General features: G+C 49.1%; 1 protein-coding gene across 6 annotated transcripts in view; it reads left to right on the forward strand.

The window, feature by feature from the left end:
• PPP1R12A (protein phosphatase 1 regulatory subunit 12A) overlaps nt 1-26,024 on the forward strand; it is a 1,183,401-nt gene that overhangs the window by 1,012,992 nt on the left and 144,385 nt on the right. For all 6 annotated transcript variants that reach the window (XM_085652988.1, XM_085652990.1, XM_085652986.1 and 3 more), the window contains one exon: nt 16,894-16,910. In XM_085652988.1, the coding sequence (XP_085509114.1) occupies nt 16,894-16,910 (17 nt within the window). The remainder of the gene's footprint in view (nt 1-16,893; nt 16,911-26,024) is intronic.

Genomic DNA, 26,024 nt, shown 5'->3' on the forward strand with positions numbered 1-26,024 from the left:
TTCTCATCAACTACGTATGGCATCTTGCATCTGAGCTTGCTGCTGTGACCTGCAATTCATGTATCTCAATTCACCCGAAGGTATTAGAAAGCAATAGGCCAAGTCTTTCCTGGCTAAGGTCTGCAGAGAGAAGCCTAAGGGATCTTCTTCGCCCATAGATAAGTCAATTGTAAGAGAATGATCCTAAACATCACCCTGTAAATAAAACATGGAAAGTGCCATAAATAAGTGAAATCCTCTTCTCAGGCACCATACTCTGTCACCTGTTAAGACCCCCAATTCTAACAATAAAAAAGTTTAAAAAAAATAAAAAAGATGTGAATGCAGTTAGACTATCATTTTGCAGACCTTGCACTGGTCCCGGCAGTCCAGCTTGCTATGTTTAATATGTCCAGCGCAGTTCCTGTACCGCCCCCAAGGGGGGGGGGGGGGGGGGACATGTTCTTGTGGGCTTGGTGACTCCAACAACTCCATTGCAAACACATCTCAACACCACACCTTCACATGTTCTGGCCTTATTGCTTTAAAAGAAGTTGAAGTCTGACCTGGTGCCGCCCCCATTTGGTCAGAACGTACTTTGACATTGACATAGAAGCTGCCCATGGAACTGAGTGCTGCGCCACTTTCAAAGACACTGACGTAGGAGAAAGTTATTTGTGTAGCAAGTGAGAAAGTTAACTTGAACTTTAATAAAGTTCCTTGGCCGAGCACCTCTTTAGGGTTCAGATTTTCCTTGATGGAGAATATATCAGTCTCTGAGTCTAACTAGCTTGCAATGTGTCTTGAAACAATTGACTTTATAGAGGGTGATAATTTGGAGGCTACAAATCTCTTTTCCCACTATAATAACGCTGATTTGCAAATGGACTGGTCACCAGAAGCAGGATCCCTTCTTGTCCCTTATTTAGGACTATATTGTGAAAAGCAGCTGAAGCCCTGAAACTTTACCTTGCAGTCTGTGGAGGTAAAGCTTAACATTTTTACTGCAATATTTCCTGAACCCTCCTGAGTTGGTGTACTTGCTCCTCTTAAGTGGGGCATTCTTGGATTTTATCATGGCTCCTTGGGAGAAGCACTTTTCGGGCCAGCAGTCCACAGACTGAATTTATAGACTTGATTTATGTGATTCACACGTTTTGTCCTTGCACTTGTTGCCAAAAAGTCTGTCCAGACATCACCTTAGAAGTAAATCCTTAAAAACTTTCCACTAGACTCCAAAAAGTCTTTACTTCTGGCAGCCTGATCTTCTACATTGCCAATGCCACTTTACTCCTAGGCTTTAATGTTCAGGCTTTGTGGTCACTTATAGTGATCAATTTTGGAGACCACATAAAAAATAATATAGAGAAAGAGAATACTCAATCACTTACACAACTCCTTTTCAAGAATTTAACTTCAAACGAGTCTCCTCCCAGATGAACAACCCCTGGACCATTATGTGAAGAGTTAACATTCATGATTTTAAGATCAAAAGAGCATGTTACCTTATTTGGGAAGAAAGGCAGAGATCATGTTACCTGGTTTAAGAGGAAAGACAGTTACTTGTGACCTAAACCTTGTCAGACATATCATAAATGCACATTTTATGAACCCACATCAAGGCCTTTTGAATGTATACGTAGCCTTCACATTTCTTAAAGATGCTCCTCTAAGCAGGAAGACGCCCTGCGCACTTCAGCAGAGCAGCCAGTGGCTTGATGCCGAGAGAACCCATCAGCAGAAAGCCCTGAGTGCCCCTCCTTTCACAAGCTCTCTCAATATGAAGCAACAAGAATTACAAGGATGTGACTTTTATGTACAAAATGAACCGCTCAACTTCACTGCTGGGTTTTCCAGGTCCAGTGAAATACTCCAACTCTCATAAGAGCTTAAAATGACAGAGGACGTAACAAACCAGTTGTTACTTCTATGGGCATGTTTTCATACCACCAACTAAAAAAAAGAAGACAAAACGGGTGTTACTTATTGCTATGATATTGTCTAACCAACCCTTACCGGACAGACATGGATGTAATCACTTGGGCTGATAACATTTTGCTGGTGTGGGTGAGGGGTGTTACTTGAAGAGGATAAGTTATAATACCTATACAAAAGGTCCTGAGTGTCTACATACCAAGAATGCCATATAATTGTTCAGGAACTGAGGTCTCAAACCCACTGTGAGGATCATCTCCTAGGTTTCCTGACAGGTTAACAGTGAGACTTTAGTACTATCATCTCATGGTTCTACCATTCAAAGTGACAGCTCCATATGTTTTTATATGAGTGATGGCGGTTTGAGTGGCTTCACAGAAACTGTCAAGAGTTCTTGTATATTTTTGGGTACTGGCTAGTGAAGGTAGAATCCTTCAGTGGATGATGGCTCTCTTCCACAACTTGAGCTTTACTATGAACACCCAAAAGTCTTACCTCTCTCCAGCTTAGGGCCTGACCTTTATAGGTTTATTACAGGACTCAATCGGTATGACAGCTATTCCTCCTATTGTGAGGACAGTGGATTTCCGGGAGATGATTACGAGGCCTCTGACTCAGACTTGGCTCCTACTCCTGATGGTCTTGCATCTGCTTGGCCACAGGACAGATGGTCGGTAAATCCCTTTAGTCACTATGCCTACAGCATCCAAGAAGCCTAATGTCTCTGATACATCTCTCCCACTATGTTGATCTGGGTCTGCACTGGTGGATGGGCCCCTCCAACCTTTTGGTGGATTATCTCTGTAACCTTCCGCGGACTCGGACTACCTTGGTCAAGAACACCTTCTTACTGGGGTAGGGTGCTCATCTGGGCGAGAGGACGGTGTGGGGCCTTTGGTCTACATCAGAATAGGGCCTGCTTGAGCTGCGGGCGTTACATCTTGCTATGAAGGCGGATCCGCTTTCATCTGGGGGAACAGTGTTTAGATTCAGATAACCTTAGAACTGACTACTATTTCAACAAGCAGGGTAGTGTGATGTTGTGGACCCTAATTTGCTTGCGATTCGCCAGTGGAAGAGGACACAGCAACTGGGGATTATCCCAGTAGTAACTTTTGTGGTATGTTCCTTCAGTATAATGGAGGATGCTCTGTCTCTAAAGGAGTCACACCCCAAAGTGATGAATTTGATCTTATCCAGATTAGGGTTTCCCTTTGTGTATCTGTCATATTCAAGAACAGGAAGTGTCCATAGTTTCCCAGGGGGGTGCCTTGAGTTTAAACGTGTCTTGGGGCCTGTTGTACGCGTGTGCACCAAGGCTGCTTATGTCAATTTCCACAAACAATAGGGGTTTGCCCTATTTAACCCACCCCATTTGATTAACAACATATACGAATCAAAACAAGACTAATGTGTGGGAATAAATAAAGAACCAATTTTATGTAGGCAAAACAGTAAATTAATCCCTACGTATAGGTACTTAGTCCTAAATATATTGCCTTTTCTATTTTTTAAACACTCACAAACCAGCCCCAAGTGAATTTGCAGGTTTCTCGATCTTTTCTTAAAAAATGGATACAAAGATGAACACAAATAACAATAAAAAATTAGGTTTCCTTCCCACCCATACATTTAAAAGTCGATTGCAACCAAAAAAAACAATTAGTAAGCAATCCGTACAGGAGGTAGTCCAGTACACACAAAGGAGGATGTGCTGTCAACCTCTGCAAAGTCCAAAAAGTGTGTATCCGGGTGTCTTGCGTATTGCTTTCAAATGGTTGGACTCCTCCAATTCATGAAGTCAACGGCTTTCAGCCCACTGAGTCAGGCTTCATCAGGACATGGGTGAAGGGGAAATGCCTTCTAATCGCAGAACAGTGGGCGACTCACTCTCCGGAGGCAGAGGCTCATCACGGGGAGGCTATGGGCGGTGAATAACGCTCGGCGTTTCGGCTCCCAGAAATCCAAGAATCACGTGGGGACTAAGTGATATTGGAATAGACACTAACATCGGTTTTTTTTTCCAACCGACTCTTGAATGTATGGGTGGGAAGGAACCCTAATTTTTATGTTATTTGTGTTTATCTTTGTATGTACTTTTTAAGAAAAGATAAAGAACCCTTCTGCAAATTCGCTTGTGGTTGGTTTGTTAGTGTTTAAAAATAGAAAAGGCTATTTATTTGGGACCAAGTACCTATATGTAGGGATTAATTTACTGTTTTTCCTACATAAAATTGGTTCTATATGTATTCCTACACATCAGTCTTGTTGATTCTTATAGGCTGCTTCTGTCAACAGTACTGCAAGAGGATCAAATGCAGCAGATCGTGATTGCCCCAGATTGTGCACATAGGATTTGTTGCCACTTCCTCATAGGTAGAACTGCTCGTGCAGCAGGATGGTCAGGTCCACAATCCCAGGCCCCAAATGCTACAGCTGCATGTGCAGAGTTAGTAGGTGTGAGTTTAATGTACTAAGGATGAGTCATAAACACATTTAAACCAGATGGGAAAAGAAAGGCTGGCTGTATTGAAGATCCCTTTGTCTTCGATATAACTTGTTTTTGTTTCTATTGCAAGTATAGGTTGGATGTCAATAGAGCCTTGGTTATAGACAATTAGTTTTCTATAACCTAGAAAAGAAGTAAGCGCTATAATAAAGGCTTTGTTTGTGACATAGCCTTCTTTTGACATGGAAAAGGGAAACAAAGAAAAGGGTGGTATTAAAGGCATCCTACGTTATGTCAGCAGAATTTGTAGAACGCTACTGCCCAGAGGCGTCCCGGCTAAAAGTGTCAGAGGACCGCAGAGTTACCAGGAACAAAACTACCAGGTCTTTACAGCTTTCCTGAAGGCAAGGAGATTGGGAGCCGTTTTTATGCAGAGAGCTAGTGTGTTCCATACTTTGGATGCTTCTAGCACAATGCTCTTGCCACCCCCACCTTACTCAATTAAATCTTGATCGTACCGCTGATTTAGCATCTGCCGAGCAAAGCTTTCTGGTAGGGAGATACTAAAGCTATGGATCAGAAAATCAGGGCTGAAAACATGAAGAGCCTTATAAGCTAGACATAGCACTTTAAAGGTGATTCTTTGCTTAATTAGAAGCCAGTGCAGGGTTTTTTATATCCTGAGACACAGAGCAGAATTTGGGAATTTTTAGCAGAAATCTAGTTGTAGTATTTTGGAGGACCTGCAGTTTGTTGGTCAGCCTTTAGTGTAGCCCGCTTTGCGTTTTTAGGAAACAGGTAAAGTACCGATTCCTGGTATAACTTATGAGAAGATACTCCTAAGGTTGATGCACTGGAACGTCAAATTGGAATATGCTGTGCCAAGTAGGATTTGGATAAAGGTTTTTAGATCTGGCCTTAGTCAAAACCCTATTGATTTTACTAAAAAATAAATGTATAATATCAGTTCTCCTCATCCATTGATCTGTTAGTCATTCATGTTTTTCTTCCGCCAGCTGTAGCATACAGCATGGGTAGAGGACCAGCCCACTTCAGCAACTGACTCACTTCACTGTGAGTTGCTGCATTCTGCCCTTTCACCAGGAGCACATCCACACTGCACAAATTAGTTCCCTAAAGAACTAGGAATTACCATTGCAATGTGTGCTTTTTGAGACCAAAAAATGTATGTTCTTAGCCAGTGTTTTTTTCTTTGATTGATGAGGGCCCAGCAGACAGAACCAAAAGCGAACACTGGCAACCTACAGCAGACCTTTTGGCATTGCCAATGCTTGTTTCCCTAATTGGTTTTACAGAGAGCATTCCTAAATTGTTTTTCATAATGAACGCCTGATGTAAGAGTTGGTTTACTGAGTTGGCTAATAATGATCATAAACAGAAAAGGTACTTTGACACCTTATGGACTAACATTACTAGTCTGTGCTCTTGTGGCATTAGTTTGTTTTTTTAGAGTGGCATTACTGTGACACCTTGTTTACTCTAGGCGGCACATGCAATCTTATCGTATGTTGTATTTCATTTTTTATTGCAGGACGATTGCAATTGCCGAAAACAGGCTGTACATTTTTATTCTGTATTGGAGAATGAAAAATTAGCCACAAACTTTAATTATTTGAATTGTACAATGAAATTGGTGCTCTACAAGGGTCGCCTTTGCTTCAATTCTAATTCTAAAACCTGTTTTGCTAATCATAAAAAAAACTAAAGATTTGTCTTGCTCTGCTTTATTCAGTTTCACATGCCCCCTCTACCTTCCAGCGATCTGTTCCTTCAGTGCATGGTAGGTGGAGAAGATAAAACATTTTCCTATTCTCCCTTTTAACCTCTTTGCGGAACAAAGGGCTTTATCAAGGTATTAGCATTGTTTGGAGCTCTCCATCAAAAATGCACAAGTTCTGAATACCTCTTATCTGTTTCCTCACTTCTTCGGACATACTGTACTCTCGTGCCTGTATTTGCAAAACACTACTTGATCCTGTTGCGTCTCTTAAAAATCCAAGAATCATTTATTGTCGTAAAAGCAGAATGTGCCTTACTTTTAAATGACAGTGAGTGGTTCAGCTTAGCATATGTTCTCCAGAGTCAAACACTCCCTCTTTCAGTGATGTTTTTCCACATTCTGGGATTTCATTATTCTGCAAGTCAAAACGGGGACGTTTTCACTTCAATGGTGTTCAAGGGAATCTGGTATCAATGTGTGCGCAGCACCAATTGTACCTTCAGTGCTGTGAATTCCGTTAACACCATAAACTCTACAGAATGCTGCTTTCTTTTTAGGTCATGCCTAGGCAGCGCATGTGATGTCTCTTTGAGACATGCTGTATCTACAATGTGGTGTTTCATCACACCCATGCTTATCATTTGTTACTTCCTGTGCCTTTCTAAATTCCTTTGTTTTCATTGATGGAATGTTGCTATTTGTCCCACTTTTGGGTGTGTTGTTTCCTCCCATGGAGACTGCACCTGTGATGTGTCCCCCGTACTCCTTTGTTCATTTATGGTTTTATTGAAGCGCTCTTCTTTTTAGGTCTCGCCTAGCGTTGCTGCGCACATGTGCAGCTCGCTCTGTGAGATTTATTGTTGACGAGTATTTTAGAAGAGGGCTTTAAGCCCTGTCTCTTATTTCAATTGGCTGGCGTCACCGTTTATGGTAAACGGTGGCCTGCCATTGGAAATTAGGGTTTTTGGTGGACGCCCTTTGGCCTCCGAGCCGGACTCGGCGGCCTGCTTTGCGTCTGTCGCAAAGCAGTTTCTTATCTTTATGGGGCCATGGCCCCATAAAGACTAGAGATCCCCGTGCTCCGTCTGCAGCGTGGTCCTCGCTTGTTATTCTTAACAGCTGGTCTTCGCTCCCTCTCAGGCTGCCTCCTGCTCCCTCCTGCTTCTCGGGCTCTTTTCTCCCCTGGAGCCTGCGTGGCGCTGCTGATTCCTCTCCCCTGATTTAGAAGCGAACAATTACAGCTTCTAGACTCTAGAGTGTGAGAGGATGTTTGCAAGCGCTTTTTTGTGTGCGGGTATTTGTATAGCAGGAACTCAACCCAAAGGTATTGGAGTGCTTTAGATGAGCATGATGTTGAGTCTGCAGCGCTGGCCGTTACACCACATCCTCTGATGTTTTCCTTTTTAATTTACCGAGCCTCAGAGCGGAGCACCATTTTGCAAGTACTTTCACTTAAGAAATTTTCAGCCTGTGCAGCTGTCTGGGCATAAAAAAGTCCATTTCAATCAGGTTCCGCCACTATATGAGTATTTGCGAGCTTAAGGGAGCCCCTTTTGAGTTAGTGCACTGTTAGAGATAAGGGAGAGTGGAAAAAAAAACACTTAAGAGAAGGGAACACACGGAGGCTCTTCTACAGGCAATTATTCTCTAACTTAGCAGAGCTGAAAATAAATATTATCTCTGCTTTAAAAAATAAGAATGAAAGATCGGCTTCACCTTCGTCTGTCAGTGTCTGTTGTTCCTTGCAAGTGGGCGTGAAGGCCTCCAGTTCCATGAGGGAATATTTGTGTAAAGAAGTAAAAGGCCCTCTACATTCCCGAGACTGACTACCTAGCCCTGCTTCCCGGGGGAAATTGCTCAGTGACCCCTGTGACTCCAGATGCATTTCATTTTAAGAAGCAACCCTTTTCCACACATAGCACGAGTGACAGGGAAAGAAAAACATGCTTCAAAATGGCCAGCCTATCTCTCATGTTAGTTTCCAGATGCGTTCATTTTGTCGTGCTCCCAGGTATGATTAGTAGCTAAGAAGCTCGTCCTCTTTTTCATTTGTAACATGTTTCCCTTACATTTCTGAGTGTTAATAAAATACAGAATCTGACTTCTGGAGGACTGGCATTGTTGCCCCTCTCTCTGAATGCTATGCAACTTCGTCTCAGGATTCTAGGCTGCATCTTCATGAGTGTCTTGTTGTGAAGAGACGTCACCAGAAGTCATCCAATCAGAGGGCGTACAAGATAACGTCATGGGGTGAAGGCTCCAGGGTCCCTGGTCAGCCTAATTAAATGTATTTTTAAGGATACACGTGGGAGAAAAAGAAAGGCAACAGACACAGAAAACAAACTTTATTAAGTCAAACTGCGTACATTATAAAGATAGCATTCAGAAATGAGTTAATTCAATAAACAAACCCCTTCCAGGCGGCGAGCACTCCTTCCTCGCTCCCCCTGTTTGTTGCCATCGCTGCGCGCTTTTCCCTTTAATCATCACTTGACCACTTCTTGGTGCCTGGAAAGGTCGCAGTTTTATTTTCACAACAAACATTTTATTTACATGAAATCTTCATATTTCAAAATTCAAAACTCATGGTCATAGTATACTCCTTCAATGACCATGTTTTTAACTTTAATCTATTGTTCATTGTCTTTTCTCTATTTGCATTCTGGAACCAGCCACCTCCAATTGCCTGGCAATTTCCTTTGTTTCGATTCACGAGTCTAGGCTTCAACTTGCTACCGATTTGGAGGGTGTCCCTTTCTGGACCTGCCTGGGTTGCCAGTGCCGTCCCGCTCGTACTGTATCCTTTCGGGGCCCTTCCTTCTCCCAGGGGTCCCTGCTGTTTGGCATCCCAAGGACCTTACTTGAGCATCTACACTATTTTCTTGCGGCTTGGTCCTTGTCATCTTCTCCATCTGTACCCCTGCGTAAGGCATTCCCGGGGTCCTGCGGAGTGCCATCTCTATTCTTTCTCTGGCGGCACGCCACCCCATGGCTCCCCCAGTGCCCCTGCCGTGAGGCATCCCAAGGACCCTGTGTGAGCCTTTCATCTATCTTCTAGTAATTTCGTTCTCTACTAGCTTCCTCGTGTTAACTCTGCACGCTCCCTACGGTTTCTTGATCGGAGGGAGCTCCCCCCTACCACGGGCCTAGCCTTTCGACCTACTTGAAACCCCTTTTATCGAGAATGCCTACGATGTTCAGCAGCAACATGTCCATTCCTACCCCTGTGCAGTGTACCCCCTCTTCCAGGTGGTACCCTGGCGACTACAAGTTTATGAACCCGTGTCGCACAAACCCCCAACCCTGGGCCTTGCATGCTTTGTCCATGGTGCTATTTAGTTTTCTTCTGGATTTTTCTACTGCTCTCAGCTCTACTGCCCCGCGCCAGGCCCTGTGCGTTATGATTTTTGCAAATATTCGGTCCGTCGGGCGGATCAGGCGAGCTAGTGCTGTGAAACTGTTATGCATGTTTTCTAGCAGCATTCTCCTTTCCAGCGCTGCTAAGTCGTTCCCGCCCAGGTGGACTACTACAGCGTCCAGTTTTCCCTCTTTTTTGAACGTTCCCCGCGCCCCCGGTAACAGCTGGTCCCATGTCATCCCCGGGCGCCCCAGCCATTCGACAGTGCTGCCCCGCAGCCATAGTCCGCCGAACTTGCATCTGGCTGCCACCCATTTTTGCGCCCGCGTCACGTAAGTGTCCCAATATCCACCTCTTCTTCCGCGGGCTTCGAGGACCTAGGTGGGCGGGAGAAAACCGTGCTTAGTAACCCGTGGGGCGTATGTACCGTTTAAATGCGTTCGCCCAGTGCCCTATCCCCTTGATCAGACCCTCCCCCCAAGCCTATCCCTACAGCAGTCGTGGCTGCCCCTATTCTGAAGGAGTGTGCGCGGGGGAACCTATTCTCTACAGGGCTCTTATTATTGCTATGAATTGGAAGTGGCTGAGGAATGACCCGTCCCTGTGTTTGAAGGGGGCGGTCCATGGGACCGCTTCCCCCCCCCTTCCCCCCCGCCCCCCCCCCCCCAGGAGCTCCTTGACTAGACATACCACGCAGATGGCTGCATCCGCCGAGCAGTGTATTCTAGTCCTTCTACCCCTGCCCGCTTGGTCTGTTTTCGACCGCTGCAGCAGGTTGTCCATGAGGCCCCTTTTTTTTTAACTCCACGTCTTTCCTGGGTTGCTAATCGATGGGGCTACTAGCTCGCTGACCCTTTAGGCCCCAAAAATTGCCACTGCAAACGCTGCGTGGCATAAGGTTCCCTCAGACTTTGAGAAGCACTCCTCTGTTAGTGCCCCCAGCATGTCCGTCGGTATATTGATATCGATCGGCCGCCTCTTGTCCTTGGTCGGCCGTTGCAGGCGCCACCATCCCTTTATTGCCATTCTGCATTTGAAAGCCCTGGTGGGATCTGCCTGGTTTTCTCCCAATGAAAACAAGGAATGGCATCTGCAACTTCGAGTTGGATTACGTTGCTACTCATCATAGATTCTCAACCTCTAACTACGCTTAGTGTGCAGAGTAGGTAGAATGGAAAAGCTTTTAGTCAGTGAACATTAGGAGAATTGTTTAAAACATTTTAGCAACCAGGCTAATTGTTTGGTAGCATATTCATCTGCACAAATTGTATGAATATGTCGCCATGCCATAGACTGTAAGCTGATAGTTATGCATTTCACGGGCAGAGATTCCCTGACTCAATTTGCAACAATCCCTCGCTATGCAGAATAACTGTACAATTTCTTAATTGAGATGCACCTGTATTCTGTCTCAAAGCATGCTATGCTTTTAACCACTGTGAAGGACGTGACCCCTATTCTGTGTCCGCTTTCGCAGTACTTGAAAGCGCAGGGCACCTGTATGGTCAAAGCATGTTCACTTTACAACCTCCGCCCCACTTTACAACCTCCGCCCCACTCTTCTCACTGGTTCAGTCAGATGTTCCTGTGGTTGAACATTATGCTTTTGGGTGCCACGAGTGATTAGCGAGACAATGGGGCTTTGCAGGACGACCGCCCTCCCACCACAAGGCCCATTTGCTGGCGTCTGGCCTTAGATGTGTATGTGTTTCCACAGCAATCTGGATTGTGATAGCCATAAGCGCCATCCATACATTTCTAATGCTATTAACCTGGCATGAAAAGAAATAGTGTGCACTTTCTTACGGAGGCCATCATCTAGCCAAAATATGGATTCACGCGGGTCTTAATTTGACCTTTGCAAAGAAAATGGGTAGCTTTTGTACTGCACTGAACAGGTCCTGCTCCTTTCGGAGGGTCAGTCCTTAATTAATGCTCTCCTTGGGCGGACGGCTTTGGATTATGCACTCATTTCCGCTCTCCCTTGACTTCTTCTTTTGGGTCCCTCACCGCCATTTCTATCTTAAAGTCGTAATATAAAACCGTTGGATATTAGCTTTCACTGTGGAACTGCATATACACCACCAAGTATACATTACAGCATAGATTTAATGCTGCAAAAGGGGTTAATTCGGGTAGAACTCGATTTTCCTTATCCAAGAGAAACTCTCAACTATGTTATTTCTTTTACAATTCTGAGTTTGTGCTTCTCCGCCCCAAGCACTCAAAGACTGTCCTGCCTACCAGTATGGATGACATGTGACTTCCACTTCTTGTAGTCTTTTGGCTTCTTTAACATTGCCTTTACCCCGATTTACCCACACATGATTGCCCGTCTCTGTGTAATGGGCGTGTGATGCAAAGTGCTCTGACATCCTTTTCCTGGTATGAGTTGTATCTAACTAATCAGTGCATTCGAGCGCAAGTGATTTCAGGGACTTGGTCGTCACTGTTAGAGGGTGCTAGTAAGAGAATCCATGGTGGGCTCATCATGCTCCACGTTCTGAGTGTGCCTTAACCTGTTCCCAAGCCTTCGGTTATTCGTGCTCGCCTCCTGCTAGAGTGGCAACTTTCTGCAGGTGCCACTGTGACTGTACCGCACTAGAGGACACGGTTTCCCATTTTAACGACCCAGGGAACATCTTTGAAATGTTTGCCACTGGAGAAGATGTTATTAGCCGGCGTGCATTCAGTAACATTCCCCAGCGCCTATAAATCTCCGACATGTCGCCCCTTTGAGAAGCCAGGAACTGTAATAGCAGAGGCCGCCCCCGAAGGGGGCTCAGGGGCCGGCGCCATAATGGCTGCCAGAGCCCGGCAAGGAACAAACCGGTTCTCGTCGGCGGGAAGCGCCGCAGGGCGAAACGCCCTCAGGCGCCCGCCCCCTCCCCTTCCAAGAACAATGGGGAGAAGAGGAGGGGAGATATAAGGCGTCGCTCCCCCCTGCAGCAGCCCAATTGCATATCATGGGAGCTGGGGGAGCGCCGCCAACGGTTTTCGGATCCCACCCACCCACACCTAGGGAGCAGCAGCGTCGCAGTGCTGACGAAAACCAGAGGAACTACGGCTCCAAGGGTTGGATATGGAGACACACCTACGGACGGGGTGTTTGAACAGGGCCACTCACTTTGGGATGCCGCACGGCAGGGTGAGGTGGCCAAAAAACGGGGGCGGGTAACGGAGACGGCGCTTGCAGCCCAGTCCCCGCCAGTCGGCAGGGCACATAACAGTCTGGATAAAGGTAGCAAGTTGAGGCCTAACTCCCGGTGGAAACTGCCCCCGCACAACGAGAGCACACAGAGAGTGCAGATTTAACGGCGGTAACAACAAGTGTTTTGGTCTGTATGGGAGCACACCGACGGGGCGGTGTGTAGAAGGAGGGCCACTCACTTTGGGATGCCGCACGGCAGGGTGAGTGCGCCTAACAAAATCGGGGTAGCAAACGGAGACGGCGCTCGCAGCCCAGCCCCCGCCAGAAGGTGGGGCACAAAAGAGACTAACAAGGTAGCGAGTTGGGGCCTAACTCCGGGGAAAAGGCTACCCCCCACACGCAAAGGGGCGTGGTTAACAACAAAGAACAATCTACGAGCTGTCAGGGTGATTTACGACCCTAGGAGTTGCAAATGAGCAAACAAGACAAACCAGTGATTTATGGCCAGCCGATGATTTATGGCTGATGATTTATGAGTCTCATGCAGAATGATTTATGACAGCGGAATGAGGACAGATTGTGACAGAATGATTTATGACATACCAATGATGTATGACCCATGATTTATGGCTGATGATTTATGATGCTCACGCAGAATGATTTATGACCACGAAATTCTGATGGCAGGTGACAGAATGATTTATGACATACCGATGATTTATGACCCATGATTTATGGCTGCTGGTTTATGGTGATCAGGCAGAGTGATTTATGGCAATAAAGGAAGGGGCAACAGAATGATTTATGATGGATAATGATTTATGGCCCATGATTTATGATGTCCAGCTGACAATGCGCGATATCGCATTGGCAATAATGTGTGACATCATTTATGACCCCGGCCTCCAAGGGGATGTCCGGGGGAATTGTACAAGTGTGACTATGTAATAAGTAATAAACTGCGGCCAACAATTACCACCACATACGACGATTGTTGGCTGTGTTTTTTAGTAATGCAGATGCACAAGTATGGTACGGTTCCTGGAATGGGCGCAGTGCGGCCGTTATGAGATCTTAAAGCTGCTGCCAGAAACGAAAGTGCTTTTGTGACCAGCGCAAAGGGGAAAACAGATGCTCCCGAGAGAGGGACCTGGGTGTGTTACTTTTATAATCCACATACACCCCGAAGTGTAATACCACCTCCTACCATCCCAGATACCGAAGTACATTTGGAAAGCAATCGAATCCTTTCCGATCTAATATTGCGCATATAGAAAACAGACAAAGGCGACTTCAAAGTATATTCTTGGAGGAAACCCGTGGTGCAGTCGATGCTACTACCGATATTCTTTGTTCTGTGACATTTGTGCGTGGCTCATTTGTCTCTGCCTGCTTCATCTGATCTCATTATTCCCGAACATTATGGGGGATTTTGTTCACCAATGCCTCTGAAATACTGAGATGAAGAATGACCGCGGTCGGCCCAGCGTGGGTCTGCCCGGTTTTGGCTGTCCTAGCGTGTCTCACAGCTTCTCTCCGCGGGAAGTATTTGGCAGGGGTATTTTACTGCCTTTAGGAGTGCGGGCGGCACTTGAGTGCCTTTTTCGGTGCAAGCACTCTTGCGATGCCAGCCCCAGGGGCAGAGCCTTGAACACTGATCCCCCGCTGCGCCCCACCGAGCGGAGAAGCAGGGGCTCTAAGAAAGGGTGAAAAGCACCACAAAGCCTCATTGACCGCTAAATGGTCTTTTGAGACATGCGAAGTAGGAAGGGGTGAGAAATACCACAAAGCCTCTTTGCCCTAACTGGTCTTTTAAGACATGCGAAGTACTCGGGTGCGGCTGTAATCAGACGGTCGCCAGCCCAGGAGGCTGGCCCGCACGACGGGGGTGAAGGCGGTGGAGAAAAGGCAGTGGAGGTATGTCTCTTTTTGTGGGGAAATTCACCACTAAGCGCAGGCTTTGGAATGGGGCCGTTCCAACTCAGTGCCGCCAATGTTGTATTGCAACCTTCGGGAGAGTGGGGCGAGGGTTTATTGAAACCCACTTCTTGACGATAACAAAAAGGGGGGGGCGGGCCGCACATACATTTTACCAAAACTGGAGAGAAGTCACAAGGAATATATGGCTGCCTAGCATATTGGTCATGCGGCGATTACCACCCTGTTATTAGTTAAGGAACATAACTCCCCAGCTCTAGTTTTCCGCCCAACCCCGGAGGATGCCGCAGGAGAGTAAGACTGGCACGGGAAGCACAAATGGTCATATAACAATGCCCGTACGAATACTGCTTTTACACCTTTACTTTGAATGAAACGCAAGTAGCGAAGAACTGGCTCATACTTGGGAAATAAGGACCCTGCTACGACCACAAAAGAAAGATTCTGCTGTAGTGCAGGGAGCCTCAAAGGCCATCGTTGTAGGTGCCGCTCTACCCGCTGCCCCACTGATGCTTACCTTGCTTTCCCTTAGCACAAAAGGCGCCAAACGTGTCTTGACGAGCTCTGAAACCGGGGCTAGTTGCACTGGACTGAGATGGCAATCTCATTCTAACATGCGCCCGTTTTTTCATGTGCCCTGACAAATGCCGTCGGGAAGACGTATACGCCACATAGCCTTCTATATTCTTAGTATTACAGGCCCTAGGCGCCGCTCACAGCCCCGTCCTGGCTGCACTTGCATTATGCAGATTAACAATGGCTTTAATGCGCCCCCCACCCGGTCCATTACTGTTATGGAAATCCCGGCCCTTACTTACATTGTGATAACGCCATCGTCCTCAGGGGCACCGTCGACCGCTCTGACCCATCGTGCGGCGCGTTATCTGGCCACCCTCCCATGAGACCGGGACACAATCTTTTGCTTCCTGGCTGTGTCTCTTCCGATCCATCGCGTTGACTCGAGGTGTCCCTGTTGCAAGCCTGCTGCCTTAGAGCCCCGGGACATGGCTTGATAGCGCCAAACACCGCCGTTCTGGCTACAGGTGCTAGTGCCGTCCTGCCTATGTTCGTCGCCTCCTCGCCAGCGTCCCTGCTTCTTTTCCAGCGCGTCGACTTCTTTCACGTTCATTCTCCTCCCCCGTGGATGTTGCTTCTCCTTTGCTGGGATTCCTGCTGGCGGCATTCCTTTCGTCTTCGTCCTCTCTTCTTTTGCAAGGAGAATTGAAATGTGCCTTTCTGGGCCGTTGGCCCCTCTTTTAACCACCTCTTTGCCTTCCTTGCTCGTCCCCTGATAGGGGGGAGCTTACTTTGTTTGCGGGCCAATCTTGGCCCTCCCTGGCCTAGCCGGGACTTTAATTGTAGGGGCACGGGGGGTCCCGCCGCCGGCCGGCGTTCTACCCGGGCCTCCATTGGGTCCGGCTTTGCCGTCCCTGGCCCGGGTCCATACTACTTGTATTTGCAACAAGGGTAGCTAGAATATAGCACAAGGTTGAGCAGGCCTGCCCTTCAGTGTTTACTTCCCGTTCAAAGCTCAGCAGCTTACTGGCGAGATATGTCAGAAGCCTACAGGTTCAAGTCCCCCACAAGGCCAACCCTGCCTCTTCCGTCTGATATTGATGAAATGCATAACATTGAAGTGGGTCATCACAAGGCCCTATATTTACAGTGCTACGAAGTGGCCACAAAACTTTTAGCAAGTGGGCTATAAAAATAAGGTTAATCACCAGCGGCACATCACAGCAGTCTGCGAGCCCCACAGTAACAATATTGTTCCTGCTTACAATTCACATGCTTTACTTGATCTTGCATTCCCTATTAGTGTTTGCTTCTTCCAGGATGTTACTTTTTTTTCCAAGCAGTATATTACACTCATCTCCCCTCCTCATAACCTAATTTACAGTGACTCGTTCTCCAGCACCACAAGGTCATACCAATGGCAACAGCGCTATGCAAATATGGTCACTCCACTCCACTTCAAATAAAAAAGTAAAAAACATTTTAAACGCCAACAGCTCTAACTTTAAGAAATGTGAGACCTATTGCATTGCAAATGCTTGTTTTTCTTTAGGTTTGGCTTGTATTTTTGTGTATTGAATTGCTCATGCACCGTTTATTGCTTAAGTTTTGCAACCTGCTCGTCTAAAATGTCTCCAGATCTGAAATTAACATTGTTGCAGTGTTTTCTCTTGCTTGTCCACCTACTTTTGCTGGCCATGTAACTCAAAGCATAACTCTAAAACGCCTTTTTAAAAGCACATCTATTTCTGATAAAGCTATTTGTTATTCGTGAAAATGTTTTTAAATGCAATAGTACTAACTGTTTTCTGCTTTTTCCCCTCCAGAATGACAGCCTCTCCAGGTAAATCATATTTAACATTACTTTAAATTATGTTCACTATCCTAATAGGGCTAAATATAAGGAACGGTGATGTTTTTTTTCTAAGTTAATGTTTGAAGACCGGTGTTTGACTGGCCTCAATCTGATCTAGTAGCACTCTGACTCCGATATCATTAGCTAAAAGTACTCTGTTTTCAGATGGTGTATTTCCCTAGAGAATGCATTTTTTTATGGAAACTTCCAAATGCAGATTCCCCAACTTGTGAACACCCACACCCTCCCTCTCCCCACCACACACACTCACAATTTCTCACGGCATCTAACTGATTTAGCAAACCCTTCCAGGAGTTGCAGCGTCCGAAGGAGTTGCCATCAACTATGTCCACTGCCTTTTAGGTTAAGTGTATGGAAATGGCACATAAATAGTATAAACGATCCACAAACTAGCAACCTTTCCGATCACTTGTAGAATTTATGCTAGTCTTTGTTCCTATACAACGCATTGCTCCTTTTTTGCATAGACATGCGCTATAGAAATACAACATGCATGCATACATCAACCTCCTTCTTACTCTGTCCCACCTCCAAACATGATCACACAGAACTTCATATAGATGCCAACTCTGCGTACTGACATAAGTTCCTGTTTTTCTGTCCCCTTTGACACTGATCTGAAGCTCAGCTCGTACCAATTTCACCACTACCAAAGATTCTTCTAAAACATTTTGACAGTATCCAGGGTTGCTGCCTACTAAAATTACATGATGAAAGCCTTGCTTCAAGTGTCTCAAATATTGGTCAGTTACCTGCACATCTGTCTTTAGTGCCTTCACACCAAACATTATGAATAAACGTATACCTCAGTCAGCCATCAATCAGTCAAATACTCAGACTGTTTTATAGAATAGTCTGTGTGCTTGACAATCCATTTAATAAATGCTCCCAATTATGTTTTATAGAATAAAGAGGGAATTAAGCCTGTGCGCTTGACCGCTCCTTTAGTAATTGACTGATAGCCATCTCATATGGAAGGGAAGACATTTTATTTGTTACATTAATTAAAATCATTACAACATAACACAGATATTCCCTCCCAACCCCCCCTCCCTCCTATCCTGTAGTTTTCCTTACTTACATGGTCTCCCCATGGAAAGACTTGTTCACCTCTACTCCCCCTCTCCCCCCCCCCCCCAATGACCTGTTCATCAATAATCCAGATTTAAAAATTACTAAATTATTAAATAGCAATTGTTTACCTACAGATTTTCTGCTCCATAGTCATCATTCCCTAAGTGCACAATAATCCAAAAGTGCTCCGGGCCGAATATACAAATGTTCGAGGCATATGAGCTGCAGATTACACACTTTTGCATAGATCGCCATCTGGTGTTGGGCCCGGATGTTTGCAGTTTGTTCTTCCTCTTGGAAAGTCTTTGGAAGTCACAAGGTCGGTGACTCCTCCTTTGGATTGTATTGCGCATGGGCTTCGGCTCCATCCTCAGATTGTTTTTTTCCGCCATCGGGCTCGGATGTAATCTTCCCGCTCCGGTACCGAAGATTTTCCAGTTCGACGATCGAAGCGGAATCCTCACCTCAAATCGCGGTATTGTTTCGATCGCGATCTCCTCAATCAACGCACCTTCTCATCGACAAATCTTCGGTTCCAGTCGTCGACGGCGGCCTTTGGGCCTACCCAAGCTCCGGTCCCGGCTGATGGAAAGAACTCCATTCAAAAAGTGCCCTCGATGTGGGTCCAAATTCCCCCACACCGATCTTCATGAGGTAAGCAACCTCTGCCTCTCCCCTGAACACGAGGCTCGAGACTGTCCGGCCTGTAAGTCTTTCCAAATCGAAACAGACTATTCGAGACCGAAGAGTCGGAAGGAACATGGCACACTCCTCGACCTCCGTTCCATTCGATATCTTCGGAGACGACATCAAAGATCCGGGGCAGCAGCGCACCGAAGACGACCTCGTCAGTGCTTCCGAGGCCGACGAATCCGATGTGGAAGACATCACACCGGCGCAGATGGTCGTGAGTACTATCCCCTCCCCCCTCCCCCCCACACACACACACACCCGCGCCAACACCCAAAAAGGCTTCGGTCACGCCTACGCCGCCGGGCCTAAGCAAGACCAGAGATACTGCTTCACACACCCCACCTTCGGGCCCGGTGAAGAAGCCAAGTAAGCCTTCCGGCGGCTCGGGCTCGAGCCAGCCTACCAGCGGTGCCGAGAAACACACTTCGGCACCGAAAAAGAAACCAACCTCTACCTCGACACCGAGCTCCGCACCGAAGCCTTCGGGGTCGAAACCCAGCTCTTCCGTACCGACGCCATCTTTGGTACCGACCAAACCCCATAAGGCCCTCGGCACCGACACTTCCAAGCCGAAGTCCATCTCGGCGCCAACCAAGATATCGGATGTTCCCAAATCCGGTGCTAAGAACACAGGCACGGAAAAGCCTAAAAAGACATCGGCCCGACGTCTTCGACGCCGACGGACCAAACACTTTCACAGGAACTATTTACACCAGATCCCATGCAAAAGACTCTCACCAAGGATCCAAAAACTGGACATTTGGCACTCTCTTCCAAAAAGAGACATTTGGACAAACCAGCTCCGCCTCCACCTCCAAAGAGGAAGGACTCTGCTACCTCTCCTTTCAGAATACCTTCCCCACCTCCTCCACCCTCTCCACCTCACCCCCCTCCGCCCTCTCCACCCCCACCTCATCGCTCTCCGACCCCGTCTCCAGACGATGATGATCAGGGGGACCCATATCACGATATAGGGGATGTGCCCCAAGACCCCACCCCTACAGGATCCCCAGACCCATTGGACGACTACAATAACCCAGATATCCCCTACGTCCCACAAGATGACCTTTACCCTTCCAGGCCATCTCCACCGGAAGACTCATTAGGGTTCCACCACCTACTTCAAAGGGCGGCGCACTATCACGGGGTAGACTTGCACACTGACCTCATGGAGGAGGATTTCCTCCTCGACACATTTGATAGCACACATAGGTCTACCTCCATATTACCTATGCTTAAGGGGTGGTAAAGCATGCGCCAGAGGTTTTTAAAGACCCAGTTAGGGCCAGGGTCATTAACCAGCGCATCGACAAAAAATACAAAGCTGCCCCCACAGGTCCCTCCTACATCAAAGGGCCAGCGCCACTAGATTCCCTAGTGGTTTCCACTGCACGAAAAAGAACAAATTCTCGGGCGTCAGGCGAAGCACCACCACCTGACAAAGAGTCAAAGCTACTGGACGCATCAGGAAAGCGCACTGCGTCACAGGCAGCCAATATATGGCGTATCGCCAACACCCAAGCGCTATTGGCCAGATATGATAGGGCACATTATGATGAATTAGAAAACATAATGCACCACCTCCCTGAAAAATATAAAACTAGGGCCAATGAATTAATTCAAGAGGGTAAGACAATAACTAACACCTCTATACGCTGTGCCTTAGATGCAGCAGACACAGCCTCTAGGGCCATTAATACTAGCATCCTCCTCCGTCGCCATGCTTGGCTAAGAATATCAGGATTTAAACCAGAGGTACAAGCCTCCATCCTTAATCACCCCTTTGACCAGGAACACCTATTCGGCCCAAAGGTAGATGAGGCCCTCGAAAAAATTAAGAAGGACACGGATACGGCAAAGTCCATGGGAGCCCTACAGTCACACCATCCTAGGCGCTCTTTTCGCCGCTCTTCCTTTCGGAGTACATCTAGAGGCTACTCAGATAACGCGTCCACTTCCTACAAATCCCCCACTCAGTCCACCTTCACAAGGGGTTATCAAAGAGGTGGCTATAGGGGCAACAATAATAAAGGCAGAGGCAAAACAAATACCGCCCGCTCTGCCACACCGCCTACCCAATGACTTCCCCCCGCTCCCTCCAGACCATCCCACTCCGGTCGGGGGCAGACTTCAAAATTTCCTTCATGTCTGGGAGACCATCACCTCAGACAGATGGGTGACCCAAATTATTCGGTTAGGATACTGCCTGGAATTGACATCTACCCCCCCAAACATTCCACCCAGGCAACGCCCAATGTCACAAGAACATTCCACATTACTAAAGCAGGAGGTAATCTCCCTCCTACAAAAACAGGCAATAGAACACGTTCCCGTCAATCAACAAAATTTAGGGGTCTACTCCCTATATTTTCTAATACCAAAAAGGGACGAGACTCTACGACCTATTCTAGATCTCCGACCCCTAAACACATACATACACTCAGCCCATTTTCACATGTTAACGCTTCAGCAGGTACTTCTGCTCCTCTCCCAGAACAACTTTCTTACCACACTGGACTTGAAAGACGCATACTTCCACATTCCAGTACACCATGCTCACAGAAAGTACCTCAGATTTGTAGTGGACGGACAACACTACCAGTTCAAGGTGCTCCCATTCGGAGTCACAACAGCACCATGGGTATTCACCAAGTGCCTAGCGGTGGTGGCGGCACACCTCAGAAGACAGCACATTCACGTCTTCCCATACTTGGACGACTGATTGATAAAAGCCACTTCATACAACCAATGTGTACACCACACCGCCACCACAATCCAACTACTTCACCAACTAGGCTTCACGGTCCCACATAACGCAATACCTCGGTGCTACCATAGACACCTCAAAAGCAATAGCCTACCTCAATCCGGCCAGGATTGCAAGCATTCAGGCTTTGCAACAAAAATTCGTACTGCAACATTTCCTTCCAGCAAGAGTGTTTATGCAACTGATAGGGATGATGGCCTCTTGCATTTTCATAGTGCCTCACGCAGGAATCCAGATGCGTCCACTCCAAGAGTGCTTAGCGTGCCAATGGAACCAGGCCCAGGGGCAACTGACAGATCTGGTGTTGGTAGACGGTCGTACCCAATGCTCTCTGCAGTGGTGGAACAGCACAAACCTTTCCAAAGGTAGACCGTTCCTGGACCCGGTTCCCCAGATAATACTAACAACGGACGCATCGCTCTCCGGCTGGGGAGCTCACCTATTACACCTCACAGTGCAGGGCACATGGACGCCTCAACAAAAGTTACTCCATATCAACCATCTGGAGTTACTAGCAATCTTTCTAGCCCTAAAATCCTTTCTATCACGGATTTCAGGCAAGGAAGTAGTCATTCGCACAGACAACATGACGGCCATGTATTATATTCAAAAACAAGGCGGCACACACTCTCCACAGCTCTCTCAATTAGCACAGAGCATATGGAGATGGGCAATTCCACACAAAATCTTTCTCCTAGCCCAACATGTCCCAGGAGTCCAAAACACCATGGCAGATCTGCTCAGCAGGCAGACGCAACAGATCTGCGAGTGGGAACATCTGAAAGAAACACGTTAGTTAGATTCCTCACCTTAGAATATCCCCAGGCGTCAGACTGGATCCGGAAGATTTTTCGTCAGCAATACCCCTTGTGCGTCGCTAGGCGACGTCTGCGGCTCCGCGTCCGTCGTCGGCGTCGTGCGCCGGAATGACGTCGTCGGAGTACTTAGACGCCGCCCTCGCGCGCTGACGTCAGTTCTTTTTTCCGCGCCAGTAAGCGCAGATCCGGGAGAGCTACCCCTTTAGTCATTTTTTGACTAACTTTTTCGATCCTTTTGATCTTGTCGACTTCGGTGCCTGTAGGATGCCTGGGTTTAAAGCCTGTGCTGACTAGCCGCTTGATGTCGGTTACGGACCATCACTGCCGGTGCCTTTACTGCTTGGGCCTCGACCACGACGCGGAGTCGTGTTCGGACTGCAAGGCCCTGACCTCGAAGGCTAGACGGGAGCGGTCCCGTAAGCTTCTCGAGATTCGCCACTCGGCCCCGCGAGCCTCTCGATCCCGGTCCAGGAGGAGGTCCAAGGATCGGTCGCGGAGCCGCAGCCGACGTCACCATCGGTCGTCGGGATCCAAGTCTTCGGGTAAGTCGAAGCATTCCAAGAAGTCCAAGAGGCGACACCGCTCTTCGGACTCCCCTCGCCGGTCGCGCGACTCGGCCGAGGGTCAAGGTGGTTCCACCCCCGCGGCTCCAGCGGAGCCGCAGGCGCCGCGCAAGTCCCCATACCCGCCGGTCCCTGGGACTGACGCGACGCCGGCGGAGGTCAGTGCCTTCCTCTCGGCCATGAGGAGCCTGGCTCCGCCGTCGGCGCCCGCTGGTGCGCCTTCGGGCCCCGCGGATCCGACAGGGCTGCCTTGCCTGCCGGCGGCTCCGGCCCCGGCACCGTTGACGGCTCCGGCCGCAAGCGCCCGAGGGACCCGTTCCCGAGTCCCCGCCGACGCCGGTCGACCTCGTCACGCCTCCTCCGCCGGCGTCGACACCGGTACCACCCCCAACGCCGACTCCGCTCGACGTCGAGCCCCAGTTCAGTCCCGCTCCGGGCCCGGCGCCGCTACGGTGTCGATGGACGCCGCGTTAGGCGCCGCTAGAGACACATTATGTCTACCGCCCGGCTCCGTTCCTTCCTCCTGTATACCAGGAATCGGATGATGGGGACAACTGGGAGGGATCCGAGGATCCTATGGCCGCTCAGGCTCAAATGTCACAGGACTGGGCAGATGAACTGGGGGAGGCCAGTGGCCTGGATACCTCTCCGGACACTGGATTCGTCTCTCCTCCGACTGTGGCTTCGGAGGAGGGCGCTGCTTTCTCTGTGGTGCTGCGCAAGGCGGCCGCAGCCCTTGGGCTCGAGCTACCTGCCGTGGCTGTGCGGACTAACGTCCTCACTGAGGTGCTTCAGTCTGCAGCAAGCTCCACTGAGCCTCTGCTGCAATTCAATGAGGCCCTCATTGACGTTCTGCAGGGCACCTGGTCCAAGCCCTCCACAGTTCCTCCTGTGGACAGGAACGTCGCCAGGCGCCACCGCCCTGCTCCGGGCGACCCCAGTTTTCTGTCCCAACACCCTACCCCCGAGAGCCTGGTTATCCAGGCCTCTACCTCCCAATCCTCCTTCCCGACCGCTCCGCCGGACCGGGATTCCAAGAGACTGGAACAGTTTGGCAAGAAGCTGTTCTCTTCCCTTACTTTGGGCCTGCGGTCTTTGAACACCGCCTGTCTCTTGGACCGTTATTCCCACTCTCTGTGGGATGCGGTGGAGGACGTGCTGCCCCTGTGTCCGGAGGAGGTCCGGACACGACTTACCCAGGCTCTGGCCGATGGGAGGGATGCAGCACGTCACGCTATCCGATGTGGGCTTGACACTACGGACTCGCTGGGTAGGGCAATTTCTACCACAGTGGCACTTAGACGTCACGCCTGGCTGCGGTCCACGTCATTTTCGGGCGATGTCCAGAGCGCTCTCATGGACATGCCCTTTGATGGCACTCGCCTTTTTGGCGAGAAAGCGGACAGTGCGCTGAATCGCTTTAAGGACTCCCGGGCTACGGCCAAGTCCTTGGGCCTCTCGGCCCGCGGTCGCAAACTTCCGCCTTTCGCCCCTTTCGTGGCCAAGGAAGGGGTGCCTCCTCACGTACGCCTAGCCACCAGCCGCAGAACCAACCTGCGCGCGGTCGCGGACGTGGTTTCCGCCGAGGCGGTTCTGGAGGACGACTAGGTCAGCCCACATCCACCCCGGCAGCATCCGCCTCAAAGCCTTCCTAGTCCGAGCTTTCAGGCCCATTCCACGCCAGTGGGCGGCAGAGTTCACCATCACCTGCTCCACTGGCGGTCCATCACATCGGACAGGTGGGTGCTGCAAATCGTCCGAAGGGGCTACTCCCTCCCCTTCGAGACGACCCCTACAGCCATGCCACCGCAGCACCACCGTATCTCAGGGGATCATTTGAATCTTCTCCACGAGGAAGTTTCGGCCCTCTTGGCCAAGGGGGCCGTCGAGCGCGTTCCGAGCCCAGAAGTAGGTCGTGGTTGTTATTCCCACTACTTTCTGGTGCCCAAGAAGGGCAAAGGGGGCCTGCGCCCTATCTTGGACCTCCGGAACGTCAATGCCTTCCTCCGGAAGAAAAGATTCAAAATGTTAACTTTGGCTCAGGTTCTAGCTGCCCTAGACCCTGGAGACTGGATGGTAGCGTTGGACTTGCAGGACGCATATTTCCACATCCCCGTCCTGCCGGCCCACCGGCGTTACCTGCGGTTCACGGTGGGCCAAGAGCACTTTCAGTTTACCGTGCTCCCCTTCGGCCTCACCAGTGCCCCTCGGGTGTTCACGAAAGTGATGGCGGTGGTCGCAGCTCGTCTGCGCAGATCAGGGGTTCCAGTCTTCCCCTATCTCGACGACTGGTTGTTGAAGGCGGGCTCGCCCCAGACAGTCGTCACCCACCTCCAGACTACGGCGGATCTCCTGCATTTGCTGGGATTTTCCATCAACGTGCCGAAGTCACACTTGAGTCCCTCTCAGAAGCTCCTCTTCATCGGAGCAGTTCTCGATTCGGCGCAGTTCCGGGTCTATCCACCGGAACAGCGGGTCCGGGATATTCAGGCCCTGATTCCCATCTTTCGGCCTCTATCCTGGGTTTCGGTCAGGCTAGTGTTGCGGCTTCTGGGGCTGATGGCCTCCTGCATCCTACTAGTGCATCACGCCAGGCGGCGCATGCGGGCTCTGCAGTGGGACCTGAAGTTTCCGTGGGCCCAGAATCACGGCAACCTGTCCGACCATGTCTTGATCTCGGAGGGCACTGCACAGCAGTTGCAGTGGTGGCTCACGGACCGCGATTGGGTCATGGGCAGAAGCCTCTCCCTTCCCCAACCGGAGCATGTCGTAGTGACGGATGCGTCCCTCCTGGGATGGGGTGGCCATATGGGAGAGGCGGAGATCAGAGGCCTCTGATCTCCGGTGGAGTCTCGTCTCCACATCAACCTGTTGGAGTTGAGAGCGATCCGGCTTGCACTGAAAGCCTTCCTTCCCTCTGTCAGGGGAAGTGTCGTGCAGGTGTTCACGGACAACACCACCGCCATGTGGTATTGCAACAAATAGGGCGGGGTGGGGTCGTGGACCCTTTGTCAGGAGGCTCTGCGCCTCTGGACGTGGCTGGAACACCAGGGCGTCACCCTAGTGGTTAAACATCTGGCGGGCTCTCTGAACGCCAGAGCAGACGAACTCAGCCGCCGGTGCATGATGGATCACGAATGGCGTCTGAACTCCGAAGTGGCGCAAG

Source organism: Triturus cristatus, chromosome 4_1 (genome assembly GCF_964204655.1).
Source record: "Triturus cristatus chromosome 4_1, aTriCri1.1, whole genome shotgun sequence".
Classification (NCBI taxonomy): domain Eukaryota; kingdom Metazoa; phylum Chordata; class Amphibia; order Caudata; family Salamandridae; genus Triturus; species Triturus cristatus.